Below are 18,675 nucleotides of genomic sequence, written 5' to 3'. Positions count from 1 at the left end.
GTTAAGCAATCCCCATGCATGATATGCGAGATTCTAATTTAAGCAACCACCATAAATCCAATTGCAATTAATACACAAAACAACTAAATTAATCATCTGGGTTTAGGTATGATAGCGTTTCCAGTTCTAGTAACTCTCATACATGGCATGAAAGCTCTAAGTTAGGCTTACGCTCCAATCCAAACCTAGTGATTTTTTAATAATTAATACACACTCATACTGAAATTTAAATTAATGTTACTTATTTAAAGCGCAGCTTTCTTTGGGAATCATTAGCGTTGGACACTGTCCTTGCCTTAACCCAAGATTAGATTTAACTACTCATTTTTATTTGAAAGTTAATTGACATAAATTTAAATGACGTAATTTAAATAACAGAATTTAAATGACAAGAAATTTAAAGGCATAAACTAACCGGCCATTTAGGCGGTGGATAATTAAATGACAAGAATTAAAATTGCAGAAATTTAAAGGCATAAACTAACCGGCCATTTAGGCGGTGAATAATTAAATGACAAGAATTAAAATTGCAGAAATTTAAAGACACAAATTAACCGGCCATTTAGGCGGTGAATAATAAAGTAATAATAAATGACATAAGAATTTAAAAGAAGAAAGAAAAAAGTAAGATTATAAGAGAAAGTACTAAAGAAAATGAGAAAGAACAAGAACAATTCTCAAAGAGAGAATTATAAGGAAACAACTAAACTTTTATTCAAAAATAATAATCACACTTACAAATGCAATCAAGTGAGCTATTTATAGGCCACAAGATGCAATACAAACCACACAATTTCAATTATTCAATTAGACATAATTATATCTAATGGGCACTCACACACTTAAAGTTAAATGGATTTTAGCTATAATACACACCTAATATTAAATGGATTTTAGCTAAAATACATACCTAATAAAGCACTCATAAAGTTAAATGGATTTTAGCTATAATATCCACCTAATAGTTAAATGGATTTTAGCTAAAAAACACACTTAATAAAGCTCTCACATAAAAAATAAAAATAGATTTCTATAAATTGGTTTTTAATCTTCATTAGGATTAAAAATAATCCTTGGGCCTTCTCCAAATAATATTTTCCATGGGTTGTTCAAATTGGGTCTTAATTCTTCATGGGTTTGAATTCTTCATGGACTTTAATTTTTTATGGGGCTTGATTTCTTCATGGATTTGAATTCTTCATGGACTTGATTTCTCCATGGGTTTGATTTCTTCATGGACTTGAATTCTTCATGGACTTTAAGTCTTCATGGGCTTGAATTCTTCATGCCTAAAAAAAATAAAAATAAAAATAATTTAATGTTATTAATAAATTATATATTATATATATGTATTACACATGGCATATATATATATTAGATTATATTATATATATATTACATGCATGCATATAATGATATATATGTATTATATATAATTTTATATATTATTATTATTTACTTTAGAACTTCATTTCATTCATCTTTCAATTTAAATTTACATATAACCATAAAATATATATTAATATCTAATTTAAACCATATTTAAGATCGAAAGAAGGGTATAATTATAACAAAATTTTTACAAAATTAACCACTAATCATACCCCCAACTTAAACATTGCTAATCCCTTAGCAATCAGATTATACACATGCCAAGCTTTAATAACTGTATGAATGTAAAAATTTCAAATTCGAAACCGAAATGCATAAAATTGAATAAATAATTTAGTATTCTAAATCAGATTTTTGGTTAAAGGTCATATAATCTTAGGAATGAAAATTAGGATAACCAACACACAGACTTACTCCCTCAAAGTTTTGACTTCAAATCTTACTATGGATTTTCTCTCCAATAAAAAGGATTCCTCAAGTGTATACACAAGGGGGTGCACCGTTATAAGAGTAAATGCAGAACAAGTTCAAAACTCGGTGCCATCCCAAATACAAGGAACGTATTTTCATGAAAGAACAAGGAAATTGACATAGCTTCACGATTGGAATAATGCTCTAGATGAGTAACTTCTGAATTTTAACATGATTCCCTACTCCAAACTCGAATTCTGAGATCACATGATTTATAGCATCAAAAAGGGACCAGAATGGGTTGTAATGGGGCTATAAGGTTAATACGGGTTGTCAAAGAAAAGGTAGAGTGTGCAAAGGGTGTGTCGGGATTTTTTTTTTTTTTTTTACCATTTCTTTTGAAACAGTTATGCTGAATAGCTAAGAGAATTTTCCCCCTTTTTTTCACTTTTTTTTCTTCTTTTTTTTTTTTCTTTTTTTTCATTTTTTTCTTTTTTTTTTCTCTTTAAATATGAAAATAGATAAACAGACTAATTCCCAAAATCACACCAAACGAGGGTAACGAAAGAAATTGTACTACACATAGCTCAAATGGGATAGCAAATGAGGTTAATTTAAAGAAAGAAAAAGGTTTAATAAGCTCAAAATGAAAGAAATTGATCCCTCTATCATGCTTCTACAAAACGATGATACTCAGTCATCTAATTCAGAGTTTGAAACCAGTCAAACTTATCCATTATCATACTAGACATTCAAAACGAATTGATATTTTGAAGCCATTGAAAAGATAAGATAAACAAGAGAGCATATTTAGAGTAAGTGTTATTTCACTCAGAATTAATGGTTATTAGGCTCAAACACTTACTTGGGTAATAGTCTCCACTTCTGTTGAGGGATCATACAATGTACTAATCAGCTAATTACTGTTACCTTTGACTTTATGACCGATAACCAATTTTTAAATTTTGAATCCCCGATGAATGCAAATTACTTATTCTAATGCACATACGTTTTCAAATAAGAAATCAATGCATCCATGTTTCGTATTGCAAACTTAACCGGCTATCAGTGCATAACTTCAAAACTTTAGGAATAGCATTATTTAAAACACATTTTTTTTTTTTTTAATAAGAGCAGATAAAGATAATCAATTCACACAAGACAACAAACTAGCAATAGCAAACTCACAGTTAAATATGAACCAAATAATTCATAACTAAATCTTACACCCCCCAACTTGAATTGCAGTAATAAATTAGGGTTGTTAAGAATACCTGTAACTCCACAAGTCCATAGATTTGCTGTGAACTGCTAAAACTTAAACAACAAATGAGCACACCATATATATATATATTTATATTTTCACACCAAAATAAAAATTTCATGCAAGTCATAAGATAAGCAAAATGCGTCTCAAGAGTACAAAAAGTACTCCTTACTCAGCCATCTTATCAAAGACTTTGCTAACAACATTCCACAGTTTTGTTTTTTTGTTTTTTTTTTTTTTTAAAGAACACAACCAAGAAAAATCCTGCAAGGTGTACAATAACTAGATGCGTCTCAAGAGTACAAAAAGTACTCCTTACTCAGCCATCTTAATAAAGAGCATTTCTCACAGTGATAAATCTAAATTAATCGGACCCCTTTGGCGCTTGTTACTAATTGCCTTAGACCAGTCTATCCGAGGCTCATGAGGATCGTACTGTGGAACATAAGCATGTAATTTCTCTAACAGCTTATCAATGGTGGATGCAGAAATGAGAATCTTTCTTGCTGAACGAGAAATGAACTGTTGGTCCACAGCTTGATCAAGAAAAGAGAGTAACCCATCGAAAAAATGGTTAACATTTAAAAGTCCAATGGGTTTGGTATGGAGATTACTCTTGGCCCAGGAGATTATACAAAAGATTTCTTCAAGTGTTCCAAAACCTCCTGGTAAAGCAATGAAGGCATCTGACTGATAAATCTTACAAGCCATGCGCTCAGACATAGAAGTCGTTTCTATAAATTGACCGCGTGTAATCCCGGAAATATGTGGTTCAGCTAAAGGGATTGGCATTATACCTACCACAGATGAATTTTCAAGATGTACAGCTTGTGAAACATAACCATTCAATCCACGACTTCCCCCTCCATATACCAAATTAATTTTTTTCTCTCCTAATTTTTTACCAAGTTCGTTCGCTGCAAGTGCGTAACAAATATCGCTCCCAAGTTGAGAGCCACAAAGTACGCATATGGTATTGATTCGACGAACTAACTGACCTTCCATGTTTGTTCCTTTTGTATGTCCTGAAAAGAAGTTTGGCGATCAAAAGTAGCTATACAACAATTCAACAAGAAATAAATACAAACAAAAATCATGCGTATGTATAAGTAGTTGTGATTGTGGCTCACATCTTCCTCTGGTTTTACGTCCAGAAACGGCTTAAACACTTTCTATGAAGCGGGGATAAACTTCCCATCCAATTTTCTTATAGATTGGCAAACAGGATCGTTTTTAGTCAGATTCCCAAGACTATAGCGTTGGTGGTCACTTCTGAACTGGGTCCATAAAGCAAGAAGTTCTCTTTGCACTATTCCACATGGATGCGTCTCAAGAGTCAATCGGATATCATCCAGAGACTCCTTACTCAGTCCATCCTTTATGAAACTAATTTTATCTTCTCGATTTATAGACGTAAACCCCACAGATTTGCATCGTGTGTTACAGGTCCATCGAGCACATTTGTAACAACCATTCACTCTTTTCGCTCTTCTTTTCTTCGCAAAACTACTCTTCCCTAAGCCTGGAAAATGCTTAAAACTAGGTGAAGTTTCACCAGCTAATCGAACTTTTGCTTCGATCAGCCAACGAATATCTTCAGGGATGTTATTAAGCATCAACAACCTAAGTCTTTCACACATAGCAACATAAATTTTTTTCAAATCATTCTGCGGGAGAGATGGATAGTACTTGTGAATTTTTGAGAGATAAAGATCCATTTTTTTTTTTTTTAAAAAAAAATTATACTAAGAAGAAAGTAAAGAACTATAAACTTTACAAAAGGGATGAGAGTACCTGATCGGAGAATAACACAAAGGAGAGAAGATTGAGCTCAAGAGGGGTGACTTGCCTCATACAGATATGGAGTCTCTTATAGAGCAATGGGCATCACTATTCTACACTCGACTCGAGGCATGCCATAATTGCACCGTCAGACTTGACGTCGTTTAGCGTCTCATTTTTCAACATTTGGCAGTGTGCCTTTTTTTTTTTTTTTTTCAACGCTCGGCGCCTCTGTTTTCAACATTTGGCAGTGTGCCTTCTTTCTTTATAGGGCAGTGTGATTGCACTGCCCAAGAAAAAATGGCTACCACCAGCATCAATTCTGTCTCTCTCAATTCAATTTTTTTTTAATTAATTTTGTTTTATTTTTATTTATTTATTTTTTTTTAGGTAAAATTTTGTAGACACCTTACCCCCCAACTTAAATTGCGTATTGTCCTCAATTGGCAATAAAAGGATAGAAGATAGGCATACCTGGCGGTCTTCAATACATAAACTCGTATGGAGAAATTTTATTTAGACTGCACATAGAGAAACACTAGTTAAGTAATGAAGAAAATGAACAACTTATATGTATATATATATATATAAAATTATTTTATTATATTTTTATTTAATTTTTTTTTAGAATTTTTTTTCTTTTCTTCCAATTAAGGATCAAATGAGTGGTTGCCCACCTAAACGTATAATATCTCCCATTCACTACACCACTTTTAAAGTTATTTTCAAAATTATATAAATTGATTTTTCTCATGAATGCACATATATATTTTGAAAATATATCGTCCGGAGGTGTTCGTTTTATTATATCCGCGTATGACACTTTAATTTGCACAAACATCTCACACGTGTTTGGTTTAATTTGATCCTCAATAATATCGACTAACCTAAAAGATAGAAATTGAGGGGTAAATGTGGATAAACTTATGATTTTTTCACATTTTGGCTCTCGAATTTTATCCTCTTCTTCCTCCCAGGTTTCTTCTTTTCTTACATCATTTTGGTCTTTTTCTTCCTCCAAGGCTTCATTGACATCTACCTCACTATGATCAACCACTCTCTCTTCTTGCACCAAAGGGTGTACTGTCCTAGGGGCATCAAGTTTCTCAATTATTTCTCCATTCCTTAAGACAGTCACTCCTATGTCCTGCTCCTGACTTTCACTTTTGATGATGGGTTTTATTAATGGGATTTGGAGTGAGTTGGGATGGACAGGCTCTGACATGCTCAAAGTCTGTGTTAGCTGTGTCAATTGGTTCCTAATGTCCTCTGTAACTCTAATGGTATGTTCTTGACATTTGGACATTTGTGTAAAAATTTCCATTTGGCCTTGCATAAATAGATTGAAGGTATCTTCTAATGAACTCCCATGAGGGGGTTGATATGCATCGAATGTAGACCCTTCATTAGTTTGAAATGATTGAGGCTGGGAAAGGAAGTGCTCATGTGGTTGGGCTACAAAATCATTTTCCCATGAGAAATTTGGATGAAAGTGTGAATTAAGGTGATATGCATCAAAGTCCGAATGGTAGTTTTCCTCATGGTTCTGGTAATACATTCTCTCATAGTTGTGTGTGTGTGTGTAACTGGATTGACCATACAATACCTCCTTAAAAGCAGGTATTATAGGGCAATCATCCGTTAAATGAGCTGAAGTTTCACACACAGCACACCAAACCTCAATTTCATGGTAAGTGGGTAACAAATGGGTAGTGTCTGGTTGCAAATCAAAAGTGGCTTGCCTAAGAGGGTATAGATAATCCTTAAGAGGTCTAGACAAATCGGATTCAAAATGATAATTTTCATCATGATAAGTATCTTGTGCAGACAGATTGTAGTAATTTTGAGACATGAGTGTAAAGTTGACAATCCAATTGCAGGTAAAGACTCAGAATGATATGAAAATACTGTTTCAAAATTCTACCTGATCTCAGTCTCATATACAATGCACAAACAAAAATAAAGTAAAAGAGAAATAGAGTTACCGATTTTATCAAGAGATGCTTATTCTTTTATTTTTTTTTATTTTTTTCTTTTTGTTTTTGCCTTAATCTCCCCGGCAACGGCGCCAAAATTTGACTGCACTCTCACCCTGCAATTAAAACACAATAAAAACAAATCATAATAAAACTTTTATATTTTTTTTATTTTAGTGAGAGGTTTATACTCGCCAGTGTACGAGTGCAGTTGTAGTCCAAATTTAAATTTATATTTTCTGGATGAATCCAGGTCGTCCACTGAGAGATTTATTTATGGCAAAAGAAAAAGAATGTCACACACACGCACACGCATTTGGACAAATTGACAACAAGATTTTTTATGGTTTTGTTTTTAGACAACAGATACTAGAAAATAAAGTAAGGCAAAAATTGAAATAAACATTAAACGTAAAAATATGAATTTGGATAGTGCTTGAGTTAAGACAATTTCAGTACCAACCCGTTGATTCCCAAATTTTAGCATAAAAAATTAGCAACATTAATTTAATTTCAGATATGAGGGTTTGTTATTAAATGCAATTAGAGATGATGATAGTTCTAGGTTAAGCAATCCCCATGCATGATATGCGAGATTCTAATTTAAGCAACCACCATAAATCCAATTGCAATTAATACACAAAACAACTAAATTAATCATCTGGGTTTAGGTATGATAGCGTTTCCAGTTCTAGTAACTTTCATACATGGCATGAAAGCTCTAAGTTAGGCTTACGCTCCAATCCAAACCTAGTGATTTTTTAATAATTAATACACACTCATACTGAAATTTAAATTAATGTTACTTATTTAAAGCGCAGCTTTCTTTGGGAATCATTAGCGTTGGACACTGTCCTTGCCTTAACCCAAGATTAGATTTAACTACTCATTTTTATTTGAAAGTTAATTGACATAAATTTAAATGACGTAATTTAAATAACAGAATTTAAATGACAAGAAATTTAAAGGCATAAACTAACCGGCCATTTAGGCGGTGGATAATTAAATGACAAGAATTAAAATTGCAGAAATTTAAAGGCACAAATTAACCGGCCATTTAGGCGGTGAATAATAAAGTAATAATAAATGACATAAGAATTTAAAAGAAGAAAGAAAAAAGTAAGATTATAAGAGAAAGTACTAAAGAAAATGAGAAAGAACAAGAACAATTCTCAAAGAGAGAATTATAAGGAAACAACTAAACTTTTATTCAAGAATAATAATCACACTTACAAATGCAATTAAGTGAGCTATTTATAGGCCACAAGATGCAATACAAACCACACAATTTCAATTATTCAATTAGACATAATTATATCTAATGGGCACTCACACATTTAAAGTTAAATGGATTTTAGCTATAATACACACCTAATATTAAATGGATTTTAGCTAAAATACATACCTAATAAAGCACTCATAAAGTTAAATGGATTTTAGCTATAATATCCACCTAATAGTTAAATGGATTTTAGCTAAAAAACACACTTAATAAAGCTCTCACATAAAAAATAAAAATAGATTTCTATAAATTGGTTTTTAATCTTCATTAGGATTAAAAATAATCCTTGGGCCTTCTCCAAATAATATTTTCCATGGGTTGTTCAAATTGGGCCTTAATTCTTCATGGGCTTGAATTCTTCATGGACTTTAATTTTTCATGGTGCTTGATTTCTTCATGGATTTGAATTCTTCATGGACTTGATTTCTCCATGGGTTTGATTTCTTCATGGATTTGAATTCTTCATGCCTAAAAAAAATAAAAATAAAAATAATTTAATGTTATTAATAAATTATATATTATATATATATTACATGCATGCATATAATGATATATATGTATTATATATAATTTTATATATTATTATTATTTACTTTAGAACTTCATTTCATTCATCTTTCAATTTAAATTTACATATAACCATAAAATATATATTAATATATAATTTAAACCATATTTAAGATCGAAAGAAGGGTATAATTATAACAAAATTTTTACAAAATTAACCACTAATCAGTCACCATCTTTGGGTTTGGATCCAATTAATGCGAGGCGACTCTATACACATAAAGTATTGAATTTACTCTTTCTTGCCACCGTTTGAAATTGTTGCCATCAAAAACCTCAATCTTGGATATGATAGGAAATACCTTGGCATATGACAATGGTGTGGATGGAACAGGAGATGGAACATTGATGGAATTTTCCTCACCATTTGGATTGGTGGCATTGTCAATAGAATTGTTGATATCGGAAGAGGCCGTCTACTTTTAGATTGTTGGGAAAAATTGAAGGTATAAAAGAAACAAAATGATGATGATAAAAATAATTAAACTTGAGAAGAAATATCACTGTCCTAAAGATAGATTATGCCACAGATAATAATGATTATATTAAAAGCGACTATCAGCATAATATAACAAACTTTTCTTGTATTACTAGTTATAGAATAATAGTAGTATAAGGTGACAGGAACAACAAAAGAAATAAAACCCAACAAATATTGATACATAAGAAAGTAATATTAGAAAGAAAAAGGTAATGAATTGAAAATCTATTATGTGTGACTGGGCAAGATTCTCTATTTATAGAGAAAAAGTGAACAATCTCCATTTGATAACTTCAGTAGTAATTTCAATAGTAAATTGAATTTATCCAATTTCATCAATGCAACTGTAATTTCAATAGTAAATTAAAAAGTCATGTAAGAAGATACAGGAAATTATAAAGAAACAAAAGGAGGAAGACAATTCTGGTCTGGAGAGAAACTGTCAACTTTGATAAAGGAAAGGGAAGGGTATGGAGAAAGAGTTACAATTATATTATATATATATATATAATAATATAAATATCTTATAAAATATTATTATTTTTATAACAGAATCTTTATAACTTTGTAAATTGCATGTTAATAATTAGTTAAATATCATTCACATAGAGCATCAAATTTCCTGTTGAACCCCTTTAAAAGGTAATGAAAGAAAAAGTACCTACGAATTTGCAAAAGGCTGAGACACACGTCCCTGTTGCTCGGGCAAATATTGAAGCCAGAAAACAAAACACAAGGATGGGAACATAACAGATGCTTTCCATATAGCCAAGAGTAAGATTTTACACCAGCAGAAGAAATGCTGAGTTGCTCACAATCATGATATGCTAATCTTCCTAAAGTTACAACTCTCAGTAAGACAATCAATTCACCAAACTGCAAAGATTTCTTGTTACAGACTACATGCTTTTGCACTAAATGGTATGACAAGGTATATCAAGGTACCCACACAGAAGCACACTTTGCACAATAAGGTTGCATTTGTTTCTCATTGTAGTTCCAGAAGTTACCCATTTCCAATTACATCGGCAACCAGCACTATTACCAAAAAAGAAAAAAATGCTGCTTTGTATTACTGCACTCTGGAAAATATGTGGGAGGTGACCCTTTTCTATAACGGATGGCCAACCAACCCATAAGAAAGAAGTATGCTACAAACAAAACAAGCCTTCTGCTTTGTATCAGCGTACTCCAGCAATACCCGGGAAGCCGAACATTTTTCCATATTGGATGGTCAACCAACCTATGAAGGAGAAGTATGCTACAAAAAGACAAGCATGCTTTAGGCGCTCTGCATGGGAAGCCAAAGGCCTGAGCCTGACTGCAGCACCATGGGGCAAACAAGATTTAGCTTGTTGGAGGATTTTAATCAACGCCATGGAGATCAAGGAAGTTGAGAACCCCATTACAACACCAGCAACTGCTTCCCACTTCCAGTACCATGCTCTTTCCCTCCTAGCATACCAGGTTTCTACTATCCTCATGTATCTGTCAAGTGTAAAGGCAAATTATAACTAAATAATATGGATGGCAAAACACAGTGGCACCAGGTATACATCCACGTACATTCTCCTCAACCATGTCCAAGATAATGGATGATTCCATACATCAATTGTAAAGAAGTGCTTTTAACAAAAAGATGGAAAATATTTACAATCCTTCCAACCAAGAGAAGGGCTGCATATCTACATAATCCAAATAGCACCAGCATGTATCTAAACACGTCAACTAATCACTATGCTGTTTTTGAAGTTAAAAAGAAGATGCACATTCTGAACCTTATACAGTTAGCTGGTTTCGGTAATCATATATTGTTCTTATGACAATATACAAGGTTTTAGTATTTGTCCCAACAACCAAAGAATTCAAAGAATATATTATGAGTGATGTGACAACAAAATAAATGAGGTCTATGAAACTTCATTTAATGAAGAGATCTCCACATGGAGAGTTCATTAAGAATGGGAACTTAGAGCACGTGGCTAGAATGGGCTAAAGGAAAAGAAAAAAACTGCATTATACTCACAGGATGAGACATTGTCTGAGCATCTCAACAGTAGATGGACTTTTTGCTTGGCAATTAAAAAAACTGTCATGATAAATATTTACTTTGGAAAGGCCAAATGTATACCAGCAGTTGTAAGTTTCATTCACCTAAAAAATACCATTAAGATGTAAGAACATCATCCCCAAATCAGAATTTAGAAAGAATGAACCAAATATGGTAGTCAACAAGCATGTAAAACAATTGTTGAAATTCTTAATTTATCTAACAACAGTTCAAGTTTGTTCAATTGTAAAGTGAGAAACTACACTCATTTTTTGCAACACCTGCCTTGAACTTATCTTTCGTCAACCATGCAACACCAAAAGTAGGTCTACAATGAGGGGACAGGGCTTCATTTGGCTCCTCTACAAGTGCGAGTCGAGTCTGACCCAAACGGTCTTTGTATTCAACCTGAAATTGTTTGGGGGACCAAAAAAATGCTTAGATAAAATAAAACTATAATTTAGCTATCTTAAATTCAAGAGGATGAGCCTCGGTAGCAATGGTAAAGTTGATCCTTCGTAATTGGTCAGTCATGAGTTCGAGTTGTGGAAGCAACCTCTTTACAAGGCACACGTAAGACCACATATGAAGACAACCCTCGCAAAGCAAGGAGCCTTCTTCTCTAAAGACACCCTCTTTTCAGCTATCTTAAATTCGATAACCATCACCAAGCATCCATCAGCAACATCAGAAAAAGAAGGGAAAGGAAATGGAGATGAAAGAAGTATATACCATAGGCCCTCTAAATGGACTAGGTTTTGGTCCTAATTCAACCAAGTAACAATAATAGAGACAGTTTCAGTTCTTACAGTGGGTAAAAAGCAATATACAAAAATAATTATGCCAAAGAAGAAAGATGGGTTATCTGCTACCATGACCATGTCCAAATGAAGACAAATAACAACTTCCACATCGTAAGAAGATTTAGAAGTTTTTAATAACATACCAGAAACCCAAAAAAGAAAGTACAAGAGATCCAACACCAAAAATATAGCCTCAAGATGAGGACAGCAAACAGCCAAAAAAGGGGAAAAGCGGATAAAAGAAATCCCCTGACAAAACAAATCAACTCAACTTGAGAAGAGAGCAATACACCACCAAGTACTATATAGTACTAGACAAATATATTTTCTATCATGAGAACATTAATGAAGAAAAAAATCAATAGGGCAATGCCATGAGTAAACTTCATATAGAATATTTAACTCTCTCAACAACTTTTGATGCTCCAAGTCAATGATATGGAACTTATTAACATGCAACCTGAAAAGTTATCAACGAAAAGTTAAAAATTATTGATCAGGTACACGCAAAAGAAAATTTGACACAGTAGTCTGTCACATGGTTCAAGAATTTACAACATTCACCTTGAATATGGAAGCCCAATAGTAATCATAATGGCATCGAAATTTCTTTCTTTCAAAGGGGTAAAACACATCTGTTGCTTTATAATTTAACAAGCCAAGATCGCAGACCTTAGATGATCTAAGATCCACACCTGGAGGAAACAAGAAAAATAAAGTTAAACAAACCAGGCTTGAAATTCTACAGAGAGCTAGTAAATAGTTTTTTTTTTTATTTTATGCGATAGCCACAAAAGCAAATGTAAACCTGATTATGCGTCCATGAATGCCATTAATGCTACCACGTCTTAAACTTGCCCACGGTTCTATTTTGCAGTTACTTTATTTTTTTTTTTTCCAGACATAATAATTGGTTATCAAACATTTCACCACATTGCCAGAAACTCTCTTCTCTGTGTGCTTTCTTGAGAGTTATTACACTCCTACGTAAGGTTCTATAGAGCAAAAGACCCATAAATGTTTTTATACGGATATTAATAACACAGAATATACCACTGTCCATTTCACGCCTACAAGCCCTAATATAAACTTTCAACAAACCTTCTCTTCAATAAAAAAGAGAAGGGTGAAGAAGGGGAATAACAGATTAGAAGCACAAATCACATAAGCAGAGTAACATCACAGATAATTATTACCCCATGAATTGGTAAGCTTCTACCCAAGAAGGGAAAGATATATAACGTCAAAAATATAGATACAGCCAAACGTATATGACATCATAGACTACATATAACTGGGAAAGAAAGCGCCATTGTAGCTACAAAAGGGGCAATCACATCTGCCATTTACAATTTTGAGGGGATGGCGAATGGCGAATGCCTCATGTATTCAAAATGCAAGCGTTCAGTTCCCTCTGCTGGGAAAAAAAGGTTCAAGGAAAGACAAAAGACACTGAGAATCAATCATTGCAACATGTAGAGTCGCAAATTTTGCTTTCTTATTATGGAATCTTCGCACATTTCAAACAGACCCTAGTTCATTTCTCTATTTCGTTCTTATTAGCTGCTTTCCCTCATCGCAGCCGAACAGACCCAAATTTTATATAGTCAAATGAAACAATAAAGGAGGTCAAGAGAATTTACTGTTAGAGACTATCTTGCACTGGGAGGGAACAGAGATCGGATTGCGCACCCATAAATCGCCGGAAAAAACTGCTAGGAAACCTAGCATAAACGCCAACGACAATAGAGCAACGAGAGAGAAGAGAAGGGAAACAGAGCAGCGCAACCACGCATTGCGCCGAACCTGCTTGCCCTCTTCCTCCTTGTCGGCGGTTTCTGGAGAATCCATTGCTGGGTTTTACCGTAAATTAATGAGTGGCTGCAGGGCTTTTCCGGAAGTCTCGCCCGGTGATCGGAATTGTTCAAGAGAGGGAAAGAGAAAGCGAGCAATATGGTATTTGCCTTTGCCCCCTTCTTTTGTTTTCTTTTCTAATTTGAACTTTTTCTTTTTTTCCCTAAATTGTGGGGGCAGACTTCAAACGTAAAATCCTGGAATTATTTGAAACTTTTAGAATAAATTATAGAAAAAATAAAAAATAAAATTTAAATTTTATATATTCAACTTTATGAAAGTTATATGATATTAATAACAATGATCAATATAACATATAAAAAATAATATATTAATAATTTTTTTTGTGATAATGTGAGAAACTCAAAGATCCCTAATCATGGATAGTTTTTATTATGGACCGTTCCGATCTCTCTAAAATTCACGGTCTATCTTAACCTAATTTAAGTATAGAGAAATTTATTGTGAGTCAAAATCAAAAGTTTAGTTCTTAAAATAAATAAATACGATTGTACATTCTTGCATAAAAATAAAATCAAACTTACGATCTCATAAGATTTTAAACTCCCAAATACGTGTGGCAAACCATCTCTACCACTTCTAAGTATTATATATTAATAACTTTAAATCATTTCAACTTAAAAATGAGGTGAACACATGGTTGAAATCATTATTTTTATTATTTATTTCAATTGAAACTTTTTAAAACCCTTGACTTTTTTGAATTATTTATTACTCATATGATACTAAAAATTAAAGGCAGCAATAACATTTAAGATTGATTAGGAATTTCTGGCAGGGCGAGTTTTTGTTGTATTAGAAAAGTTATTTTTTTAAATAGAAGAATATTTATTTGAATTGTGAAAAAACCTCTATCTAAAAACTTCCAATACTAAAATAAAAAATTCTAATACTAAAACGTTTGAGTTTAGAAGTTTATCATACTCTATAAACATTTTGCATATATTATCTTGTAACTCATTTTCCACCCTCTTCACCAAATCATCTGATTTACTTCTTCTATTGGCTAGTGTTAGCCATTGAGTCTATCCATTCCAGAGTGGCAAGAAAGCCACCATCCCAGCAAAAATAATGATATAAATTGCTAGTACTGAAGCCAATAGATGTTTTCATCAACAGCAAATAGAGAAATTCCAAGAAGAGGAGTTTGAGATTCACAGGTTACCCATTAAAGCTTAAACATTTCTTAGCTGAGAAAAGAGACAAGTACAACACACAGAGATTCACAGTATAGTGGAAACTTTATATGCTACAGAAGAGCATCCCAAGCTGCTGCTGCTGCTGCTTCACAAAGAATGAAACTAATCAGAAACACAAAACCAGGCTTTTGTTTAGTGAAAAGCAAGCAAAGATCTGAAGAATAGAGGAGCCACTTCTGCTTGCAACTGAATTGGCTTTAATTAGTGTATGAGAGAATTCTGTCTTAAGCTTCAAACCTCATCTCCAATCCAATTCTTCTTCAACTTGGGGCCAGTAGGACCATCTTCACTATAGACTTCGTCAGGCAGAATGTTCACCAAACTCTCAAATGCCGATTTCAGGTCCCCCGTCAACACACTCTCCACCTTCTCGACCTCCTTCCCGATGTCATGTGTAACCTTTGGACCCCATTTCCTAGCATAGTTCAGCCATGGTGGCTCCACAATTTCCTCCTTGCCAAGATACTCGGCTGAAACCACCGAATGCCTTGCCCCAGTATCGATCATCTTGTCACTTTTCGCCGTGTCATTCCTTATCCCAATCCCAGCAGCCCCCTGCAAGACAAGGCCTGGCTTCGCGTAGAAAGCATGGCCATTCCGAGAGGAATAGCCCACGGGCTTATTCCCCTTTAGGAATTCCAGCATCGGGGCATCTATCCATTCCCCCGAGCTGTGCTCTGAGAAGTAGACACTCTGTAGCAGCCCATTGAAGTTGCTGATTCTTAGAGTCAAATGCTCCCAATCTCCAATATGTTCCCCAATCTTCCCCAATGGGATGTCGATCAGGCCAAGCTTCGCAGTGCCCGGTCCATTGAAAGGGTAGAAGATCCATATAGCAATGTCTGTATAAGCTGCTCCTAGCATTGGCTTGACGTGCAAATAAGTCTCGGAGCTGTTCAAATCTCCCTTGAGAATCCTCTCTTTCGCGCTCTCATCAACCGGGAGGTCCATCCAGTACGTGCCATCATTTGAGCCGCCTTGGGGAAGATTCGCACCATTTGGCTCGATTGCAACAGGCTTTGATTCTTCCCCTTGCTTGTATAACAGTGCACCTTCGCTAAAATACCAATTCACAGAAGAAGGTAGGTAAGTTTCTTTAGGATGAAAGTAAATCCATGGAGAGTAAGCTTGGACCAAAGCCTCAAGTTGGCTTAGATTAGGCATGGAAGATAAGTTGGATTTACTGTTGTTCTTCAAGCAAGCTAGAGATGGAGGAGGAACAGAGCCATTGTTTTGGGCTAAAAAGGTTCCAACTGGTACGCCAGCCTCGTTGGTGCCTCTATTTTTAGGCTGCAAGCTATACACACCGAAATCATCTGATTTTATTTCATTCTCCGGTCCCCAAATCCAACTTTTTATCTCACATTCATCGGTGAGATCAGATCGAACGCATCGGATTTTGTCAAGAGAAGGCTTGCTTGGAGAGGTGGTCACAACATGGCCGACAGCCTTGTAGCCATCTGGTGGTGTTGGCAGCCAGATATAGCCATTGCCATCGGCCATAATTTTCAAGGACTCACTGCTCCAGACCAGAGTGTAGTCAATTGGCGTTGCTAGCGCCCCTCTTGATGCATCATCTGTCACATCTTTGGCGACAAGAACCGACCCAAAAAGCCGCCGGTTGTTGGGCTGGCTGTAGCAGCCAAGCATGGAGAATCCATCAGGGATCTGGGAAGGCTCAAAGAAGGTTGCTCCAAGGTCACCTGGACCCCCTTCTTTCGCAGCCCAAACTTTGGTGAAATTTGAAGTTTCATAGACTTGGAGCCCTCCTAGATCAATCACTCCACTGCCAAATCCTTCACCTGTGATAAGAACCCACAAATACAGAAACACAAAATAAGCTAACTAAAGCGAACATAATGGTTTATGCCAATGTGACATGAAACAGAAAGTAGAAACCTGGTGGCCAAGTGGGACTTGATGAAGGAAGCTTGAAAATGGTGTCAATGGGCAGATATTTGCTTTGCTTGGAAGAAGATGAGAGAGGCAGGCAATTATTCCCCATTGCTGGATATTGCAAAGAAGATAGAATAATGACAACTGGAGGAGGCTCTTCTATAAATAGACTTGGATAAGGAGAATACAAGGGTAGATTGAGGGCATATATTCTGATTATATGTCAGCACAGTGAACAAGTAGAGCAGTCTCTACAAGGAAGGTTAATGGGTATTTCTTGCAAGTAATCCCCACTGATGAATTCTCATAATCTCATATTTTTAACATGTTGGAAGAATATGCTTCTTTTTTTTCTCGTTTTATTCCTATTTTATAGACTTCCAGTTTGGCAATTGCCATTTTCAAATGGGACAAGCTATTGGGAGTTTTTTTTTTTTTTGTAAATGTTGTTGGGAGATATGTTATCCTTGGAACGGCCATCGTTTATCTTTTAATTTGGGTAGCTGCATTCTTGGTGTGCTTAATTAATTAATTGCTACAATAATGAAGCCAATGGGTGCCAACAACCATAGATAAAGTCCTGCCGAAGGGCTTCCTTGGGCCACCACCACCCTTCCTTGTTCCTCGTTTGGGTCGCTCCTACTTATTTGCTTGCCTTTAACAACTCATCAATCACGTTTTCGGTGTTACCCTACGCCTACAAATGATGTCGTCGCACATAAGAACACGTCCACACACACAACGAGAAGAAAGACAACACGTGGGGTCAAAAGGAAATTAAAAGAATATTTGACCCTTTTGTTTTCCTTTCCCAAAACTCAATTGATTATTGAGTTCGCTTTGATGCAACCTATGATGCCACCACCTGTATTAGATGGAAAATATTTAGGATCCTTCCATCCAACCAAGAGAAGGGTCGTTTGGGAAGAAATATATGTACAATTATAGGTTTTGAAAGGGTCGATTGCATGCCGTCCATGACATGAAGTGATGAGAAGGCATGTTGGCTGTTGGCTATTGGCTGTTGGCTGGAGATAATATTTACTAATTCAAGTGAAAATTAAATCTAAATGAATAATCAATTTTGACCCTTGTTATTTGTATTAATTCCCAAATTAGACCGGTTTTAAAACGTTTTAATTTTTGAAACCACAAGTGCAATAGGCAATAATAATTTAAATAATATGGTCAAAGCCATTATTGCCAATTTAAATTATCTTTTCAATGTGAATAATAATGAATCATATTACTTTTTTTACATTAAAATGATTTCACCCTGTCTTATTCTAATCTTCATCATCATAACATAGGATTCGGTTGCTGAGCTGTAACGGGTGCTTGATGGGTTGGGGCTTAATTTATTTGGGTCAAATTTACTAATTATTTTTAAGATTTAACATAATTGTAGGGATCTTTCTTTTATTTTAAAAGATTATATATGGCGTTGTCACTCCTATCACAAAGAATAAAATAAATTAACTATTTCTTAGAAGGTGTGGCACATGACAAACGTGATTGGATTCACTACATAGAAGGCTACAAGAGAGGTTTTGAGAGATTCCATCTTATCTAATTTGTTGGGGATGAATGAAGATATACCTAGTAGGAGGAGTTGTGGACAAAAATTAAGAGGGTATTCTAGTCTTTTGAACACATAGGTATAGGTATAGAGTAAACTCCTTATTTCTATGGAA

At 34.5% G+C, this 18,675-nt stretch overlaps 2 protein-coding genes across 3 annotated transcripts; both read right to left on the bottom strand.

Moving 5' to 3' along the window:
• Positions 1 to 9,904: 9,904 nt before the first annotated feature.
• Positions 9,905 to 13,991, bottom strand: LOC127812521 (uncharacterized). 2 transcript variants are annotated; one of them, XM_052352930.1, is made up of 5 exons: positions 13,655 to 13,991; positions 12,576 to 12,706; positions 11,494 to 11,616; positions 11,185 to 11,312; positions 9,905 to 10,646 (listed from the first exon to the last, which is right to left on the bottom strand). In XM_052352930.1, exons 1-5 carry the CDS (start codon positions 13,860 to 13,862, stop codon positions 10,340 to 10,342), a joined length of 897 nt encoding a protein of 298 aa, XP_052208890.1. In that variant the 5' UTR covers positions 13,863 to 13,991; the 3' UTR covers positions 9,905 to 10,339. The 2 variants fall into 2 exon arrangements, with proteins under 2 accessions (XP_052208890.1, XP_052208892.1); XM_052352932.1 differs by having other exon boundaries at positions 13,704 to 13,846.
• Positions 13,992 to 15,047: 1,056 nt separating this feature from the next.
• On the bottom strand, positions 15,048 to 17,294 carry LOC127812472 (hypothetical protein At1g04090-like). The gene is made up of 2 exons (XM_052352868.1): positions 16,985 to 17,294; positions 15,048 to 16,887 (listed from the first exon to the last, which is right to left on the bottom strand). Exons 1-2 carry the CDS (start codon positions 17,088 to 17,090, stop codon positions 15,317 to 15,319), a joined length of 1,677 nt encoding a protein of 558 aa, XP_052208828.1. The 5' UTR covers positions 17,091 to 17,294; the 3' UTR covers positions 15,048 to 15,316.
• Between the last annotated feature and the right edge of the window lie 1,381 nt (positions 17,295 to 18,675).

The sequence above is a fragment of the Diospyros lotus genome, chromosome 11, assembly GCF_014633365.1.
Source record: "Diospyros lotus cultivar Yz01 chromosome 11, ASM1463336v1, whole genome shotgun sequence".
Taxonomy (NCBI): Eukaryota; Viridiplantae; Streptophyta; class Magnoliopsida; order Ericales; family Ebenaceae; genus Diospyros; species Diospyros lotus.
The sequence above is the reverse complement of the archived record's forward strand: the minus strand, read 5'-3'. Positions and strand labels throughout refer to the sequence as shown.

Coding starts and splice junctions, on each gene's coding strand:
- LOC127812521 (XM_052352930.1), bottom strand. CDS start 13,862: ATGGATTCTCCAGAAACCGCCGACAAGGAGGAAGAGGGCAAGCAGGTT. Junction 11,617..12,575: donor ATTGGGCTTCCATATTCAAG/GTGAATGTTGTA, acceptor AAACAATTTCAG/GTTGAATACAAAGACCGTTT. Junction 11,313..11,493: donor TGACGAAAGATAAGTTCAAG/GCAGGTGTTGCA, acceptor GGTATTTTTTAG/GTGAATGAAACTTACAACTG.
- LOC127812472 (XM_052352868.1), bottom strand. CDS start 17,090: ATGGGGAATAATTGCCTGCCTCTCTCATCTTCTTCCAAGCAAAGCAAA. Junction 16,888..16,984: donor AAGTCCCACTTGGCCACCAG/GTTTCTACTTTC, acceptor TTCTTATCACAG/GTGAAGGATTTGGCAGTGGA.